General features: G+C 31.4%; 1 protein-coding gene across 1 annotated transcript; it reads left to right on the top strand.

The window, feature by feature from the left end:
- The first annotated feature begins 6 nt into the window (after positions 1–6).
- On the top strand, positions 7–5,137 carry LOC100159911 (peroxidase-like). The gene is made up of 10 exons (XM_029485437.1): positions 7–95; positions 191–417; positions 1,529–1,699; positions 1,778–1,977; positions 2,263–2,346; positions 2,439–2,803; positions 3,599–3,797; positions 3,919–4,095; positions 4,185–4,374; positions 4,440–5,137. Exons 1-10 carry the CDS (start codon positions 7–9, stop codon positions 4,622–4,624), a joined length of 1,887 nt encoding a protein of 628 aa, XP_029341297.1. The 3' UTR covers positions 4,625–5,137.
- Positions 5,138–7,257: the final 2,120 nt, after the last annotated feature.

Here is a 7,257-nt window from a genome sequence, read left to right as displayed (position 1 = left end):
AATTCCATGCCTTCCAAAGACGGACATTCAGAATCTCGAAATGCTGAAATTATATTGGAAGTTACACAAAGTTTGAAGAATACATATTGTCTAAAGTACCAATATAAGCATAAAATAAATATCTCATTGAAAAAAATATATTATACATGTCTTATAATAATAATATGCATAAATTAAATTATCATTTCAGGCACGGGTTAAGTGATATACAATGTGCCAAAGATTTAATCAAGGTGAATCTGACCGGGACAACATTGGGTGAGATGTGTATGCCCGAGTATTACAACAACAATTCGTGCATCGGGTACGAGTATGACTATCGTAGTTTTGACGGATCTTGTAACAACGTGAAACGTAAATATTTGGGGAAGGCGAATACACCTTATAAACGTTTGCTGTTTCCAGTCTACACAGATGGTAATATTTCTTAATTTCTTTATGGCGGAATTCACCCGTAACCTATGAGTATAATGTTTATTTTTTTTTTTTTAAACATTAAGATATTCATACCACTGCGATGAATTAAAAATAAGCATGCGCGTTCCTATTGATAAAACTTCACCTTATAATAATATATTAACTAAGTTGCTATAATTAGCTATTTTAAATGAATAATAATTAAAGGGATTTGGAATAGCGACTTCTATTATCCTATCTTTTATTACCAATTTAAAGCATATAATTATTACGATTGATTGGGATCGTGAGTATAGATTTATAAACGAAGGGTATAGTGATTTATGATGAACCTGAGTCTGCGTGTCTTTATTAACTTATCGTCGATGATAATTTTATTGTTGGATTTGTGTGAATATATATTATTATAATTTCTTACCTGGTTAATGTTCCTTCACTTGAACAATGATAGAATTTGAAAAGAGAGTATAACGACGTTAATTTTTTTGAAATAATGTAAGTACAATTTTTGGTTTGAAATGAAAGTTATTAATTCACAACAAGATATTATAAGATTTTAAATGAGTACGTTAAGTTAATAATCGCTTTATAATTTTGGTAGCGAAATACGACGATGCGTGAGATACTGCATGAGGTAGTTTTGGTTATTATGGACAGACTGATCTGAATATCAAAATGGGGGTTCTACTTATAGTATTGAACTTTGATACCTTGTTGTTCCATATTAAATTGTTGTTGCTTATTTTGTATAGGTACATGGGAACAATCAAAATATGTTATTGTAAGATTAGTGATATTTGTACATGTATATATATATATATATATATATATATAAATATATATATGGTTATTACTTATTTATAGTTTTTGTACATTTTGAATAATATTAGGGTACATGGGTACAGGTATTTATTTTGATTTTTGGTAATAACATATATATATTTAATAGTATTATAATGATATTGAATCATGAAGCTGTGTTTGCGCAATGATGTAGATATCATTACACCACTCTTTCAACTAGCCCATAATTTCTGATAAAGATAAATGCCTTATTTTTATTAACATTCATGCGGATCTAATGCTGTGATTTCATTAATTTTTCACTCAGGTGTTTACAAAATGCCAAATATTTACGAAGAATTGCTGCCTAATCCTAGATCAGTGAGCACAAGTTTTGTAAAAGACGAGAACTCGACTGACCAAACAAAAACGATGATGATGGCGTACTGGGCGTTGTTCATAGGCCACGATCTATCACACACGCCATTTTCTACTATGGGTATACACATTAAACACATAACTGTATATAAATTGATTTATTTTAATTAATACAAGCGTACTTATATTAAACCCAAAGGGAAAGACAACAGATTTGTAAATTGTTGTGATAAGGACAAAAGTATTCAATCTTCTCTGATCAAAAACATTAGGTCCTGCAAGCCCATATTTATACCGAATGAAGAAAAGTTCTTTAAAACAGATCCGTTTGATTGCATGAACTACGTGCGTTCGCGGCCAGCAGTGCGTTCTGATTGTACATTTGGACCCATGGAACAAGTAACAGTCATATTAAATAATAACATATTGATAAACTTATATTATATTTGTATTATAATAAAAATAATAACACGTCTTACCGAAGCTATTCTGAAGGAAGGGCTCTGATGGTGTCTCGAATAGGCCAAGTCCATATAAAGACATATACAGAAAAACGCGTGGAAATATTTTCAGCATTCCAGTGTTTAGAACTTTCGCTGCAAATTCAAAAAAACCACAGACACTAATGAAATATTAAAAATTTGTAAATTAAATTTGTATTTAAGAAGTATTTATGTTTCACAGATGAACCAAGCTACCCATTATTTAGACGCGTCGATGATATATGGTACGACGGAACAACAAATGATGTCGTTGAGACATACTAGTGTAGTACAGGCCGAGTGAAGGCAGGAGTCCTAATTAAGTATCCGGTAAAAACTAACATCACTCCGGAAAACCCCTATACGAACGTTTGTCAGGACGGTTCCGGCACTTGTTATAAGTTTGGCGACATTCGAGCAAACGCGTTCCCTCAACTTTCTACCTTGTACATGCTGTGGATAAATGAACACAACCGGTTATCCTACCAACTGTCTCGAGAAAAACCTAACTGGACTGACGATCAACTTTTCTGGGAGACCAGGAAAATCGTGACGGCGTGCATTCAGCACATCACGTACAACGAATGGCTGCCGGCACTGCTTGGCGTTAACTACACCAAGGAAAACGGTTTGGGACTGGGAAACAGTACCACGTATGACGAGAATGCCGACCCGACAGTTAGCAACAGCTTCGCGACCGCGATACTGCCTTTTGCCAATTCCATGATCACCGATAAAATTAGGTTAGGCATATTCATTATACAATATTATTGTCATCAATGACATGTCCAGGAAATTCCGAATGGGGAGGCGGGAAGCGATGTCTTAAGTAATAATATACATTCGAATACACTGTGGGGGTAGTACCATGAAAAAAATAAGGGGATTTATGAGTCAATAGGGAGGGGATATAACTTCTAACCTCCACCCCCTAGGCACACCACTCATTTTCAACATTATAATTTTATTATTGTGTATGCGTGTAGGTAATCTCTTGGTGTCAGTTTTTAAAACAGACATGAACAATCGTCGATATTCAAAATGTATTATTCCTTTTAAAATTTAAGAACAATATGTACGTGCAAAAGTATTGTCGCCTTATTTTACCATTCTTAAATTGTTAGCAGTTTTTGGTATTTAAGAAGTGCTTCAACATTTTTTAATATTTTCCTAAAATAGAATGTCTACAAGATACTACCCTATATTGAACGAATAGCTTTAGATATTTAGGCAGGTACCTACAAACATTTAATTTGAGTTTAATTACAAATTTACAAAACAAGGAAAATACTCTTATCGTCAATTATTCTTAGAAACAAAAACCTTAATATATTGCTTCAATACATGATATTTTATTTATATCATAGATCAAAATGTGACTAAAAACATTCTACCTAGAATTATTTAAATATGATACTTCATATTATATAATTCTATATTATAGGAACATAAATTGACGTTTTAAAAATAGAAATAATTAATCTGTATTTTTTATACGTAAGATGCTACTAATAATTTTTGTGCGTGTTTTTGTTTAGTTCTTACGATGTCACTGTGTACAATGATTTAAAAAACATATATCCTGTCTTTTGGAACGATTTTAAATACATAAAAGGATCCTTAAAGGAAACTTATAACCGACCGTTATTGGTGGAGGATCTTATTGACTTTGAAAGGATTCTAGGAGGACTAATTTTGCAGCCAACACAAAAAGTTGACATGCTGTTTACTCAAACAGTAAGTTTTTGTAACACAATCAATGAATCATTTTTATTTTTTTATAACATCAATGACGACGACTTCAATATTATAGACAATTTTACGTAAATATATGATTATTTTTAAATAATTTTTATAGATAACAAATTACTTGTATAGTATTGATCCAAATAATTCGTTTGGAATGGACGTTCTCAGCTTGGATATACAACGAAGCCGCGATCACGGTATTCCAAGCTATACGCAATTTAGAAAATATTGTGGACTCAAAGACATAGAAAACAAGCAAGATTTGTCTAAAATAATGGTGGATGGTGTAAGTCTGAAAAAAATTTGAAATTTATAAATAATTATATAACTAATGTACTGATTAGTGATCACTTTTATTCTGCATGATGTATTTAGTCAGCTGATAGATTATTGAAGCTATACAAAACTTGGAACGATATAGATCTATTGGTTGGTGCATTGTTGGAAAAACACGTTGACGACGCAATGGTTGGCCCTACGATGAGATGTATCATCAGGGAACAATTTGTGAGAACAAGAATTGCAGATAGATATTTTTATGACGCACCAGGAGTATTCTCTGATTGTAAGTATAATTGAATTATTTTTAATGAATGCACATCATCTTAACTAACCTATTTTTAATTTAAGATCAACTTAAAGAGATCAAACAAGTGACGCTTGCCAGAATTTTATGTAATAACTATTGGCACGGAAGTACAACACTACATGTCTTTTCGAGACATGAGGTATTTGATCAATCAACATTTCATCACTGTGACCCGATATTAATTCCGGAAATCGACACATGGAGTTGGTTTGATACATTTAAGTAATAGTAAAAAAAGCTAAGTCTTTTTTATAAGAAAATAATTTTAAGTGTTCGTAAAACATAAAATTATCACATGATTTGAATGTATAGCCATAATATTTTGTTTTATATACCTACCTACAAATTTATAAAATAGAAATATATCATAAATATCTTTGATTGGGATTTCAAAATAAATTATTAAATCTAAAAATTAATTGTACGCATTTGAATATGGAATGTTTTTTGATAATATCTTCCTGGTATAAATACGTTTTTTTATCATTCTTTTTTCTTTTTTGTTTGAACAACATAATTCAAGATGCTCTTTCTTACAAAACCACGATGTAACTAGTATGACTCACTGACTGTATAGTTCCATTCACCCCCAATACTTCCTTTTTTGCTTTTAAACATTGATTAACCATTTGTTGTTCTTTTTGCAGTATGCATCATGTAATACTTGATTAAAAATATTTTAAATATTAATTATAATTTATATTATGTTTAATTCATCAAATATATTTTATTAATTTATTATTATGTTTACAAAACATGACATGAGTAATATTTAAAATATTTTACTATTCTAGCTTTTAACTAAGCTGTGTCAGCGAACATGGCCCTTTTCACCAAATCACAATCCTTATCATTTCTTCAAACTTTCGAGTTTTAACCGATTATGAGCGTAGTCACTGGCGTGACTTGTATAGTTTTAACGACATTGCCTTCAAAGTCGGTACTCAATCTTAGTGAGTTACACCAATAGATAGTTAAAATTTGATATTGATATTTATTTGAAATCAAATGTACAATATTCTAAACTTGTTAATAAATTGTGAAGTTTCAGCCTTTTTAGTAGCCTACTTTCCACTCGATACGTAAGGGTAAATTTTTTGCATTGACCCCTGGACAGTGTTGCGTGTTATCCCTGGAGATAAATAGGTGAAGACCATGGGTTTTCTACATGAATTAACTATACAAATAATAATAAAGAGAAAATAATAGTGATACTTTAAGTAATAATAATAAAATAATAAGATTGAGTTTAAAGAATTCGTAACAGTTTTTGTAAAATCTTTCTTAACGAATGCTTACGAAATAGGTACTAACAATATGTTATAGCACAAATCTGCTCACAAAACTGCTCACACACGACTGTCTATGTGACAATCCATCGTAATCAGATTACCTATACTGCACTTGTCGATTAAGATTAAACGTTTGGATCCAAACGTTTAATAAAACTCGAGTTTTTGAACCATATAGTTCTAAATTTAATATCAGCTGTTATTTAATATCTATTAACCGTGGCACCATAGGCGAAAATAGGGGGAGGGGGGCTTTAGGGGATAAGCCCCCCCCCAAAAAAAAAATGTACATAGCCCCCAAACATTTCCTACATTCTGTTTTAAGCTTATTCAATATTATCAAAGTAAGGATTTAGCTTCCCCCCCCAAATCCCAAACGCTATTTGCGCCTATGCATGGCACACAGGTACCTAAGATTTTAACGCTTATGTATACGATAGAATTTTGGTACGATACGACTTTTTTTTTCTTATCTCATTTTGGCGCTCATGTCTTCCACCGGCTGTGACACGAGCCTCATATAAAGTCCTTCGTCACGCCACTGACCGCCAGTACATAAACATTATTTTTAGTATATTATTGTCGTTGTAGGCGTCTGGTAGCCCACACTCTTAACAGTGGCACGTCAAGAATCAAGATAACATAATAATATTATCGCTATTAATGACTAACCAGTACGGCAATACGCCGTGCTGTACGCTCAAGGATATTAATAGCCAATAGCTATTTATGTATATATACTTATATTTGTTCATTATAGTATACATAGTATAATATAATATTAAGTCAATAGAATTCGACGGGTTGTTTCACATTTCTATCTCGTCAGTCGCGGCAAATGGATCCGGACTCATTATGTAAGTACCTACATAATATTTGTATAACCGACATTAATTATTATAGGTATTAAAGAAACGTGTAGTTATTAAAAAAAATGAATATTATCATAATATTAGGTACTAAAGTACCTTATGTATTGAGGAAAAAAAGGTATGTTTAATTAACGTTCAATGAATCGCGTTTTGTCCTGTCTCCCGTGTTTTTTTTTTTTTTAAATACTCTATTTAAATTTCTCACAAGGGTGGTAACACAAGTAACCCAAGGGTAGCCATACCTCGGATCGCATTGACTTATGCGGCTAGCTTTTTACATTTTCACTAATATGCTTATAAAAGCTAGGTACCGATTATTCCTTTTTCTGCGTAACCCGTAACATGCAATTCTACAGTTCTACGATTATTCTTAAGGGAGCACGCAACAATAAAAAAAAATTCTTTAAATTTTAAATTATTGTAGCTATCGCTGTATGAAATGATTTGGTGAAAATCCGATGTAAAAAAAAATATTACTTTATGAGAAATGAAGAAATGCTTTTGCAGCTAAAAAATCCAGGAAAAAAATGTTTCTAAACATTTAGAGATTTTAATAAAAATATAACTAAAATATTATTATGTACCTAGGTACCTAATATAAATATTTAGACTTCCAGTTTTAATAAAAAAAATATTAGAAGCTTAAAATTTTTAATAGAAGATATATAAGTTTTAATCGATCAAAATGTTAGATC

The sequence above is a fragment of the Acyrthosiphon pisum genome, chromosome X (assembly GCF_005508785.2).
Source record: "Acyrthosiphon pisum isolate AL4f chromosome X, pea_aphid_22Mar2018_4r6ur, whole genome shotgun sequence".
Lineage (NCBI taxonomy): Eukaryota > Metazoa > Arthropoda > Insecta > Hemiptera > Aphididae > Acyrthosiphon > Acyrthosiphon pisum.
Note: the sequence above shows the minus strand (reverse complement) of the source record. Positions and strands in the feature narration are given on the sequence as shown.

What these genes read in the sequence shown, in the direction of transcription:
- LOC100159911 (XM_029485437.1), top strand. Translation starts at nt 7, where the DNA reads ATGCCTTCCAAAGACGGACATTCAGAATCTCGAAATGCTGAAATTATA. An exon ending in AAGAATACATATTGTCTAAA is followed by an intron (nt 96 to 190) that starts GTACCAATATAA and finishes TTATCATTTCAG; the next exon opens with GCACGGGTTAAGTGATATAC. An exon ending in TGTCGTTGAGACATACTAGT is followed by an intron (nt 2,347 to 2,438) that starts GTAGTACAGGCC and finishes AACGTTTGTCAG; the next exon opens with GACGGTTCCGGCACTTGTTA.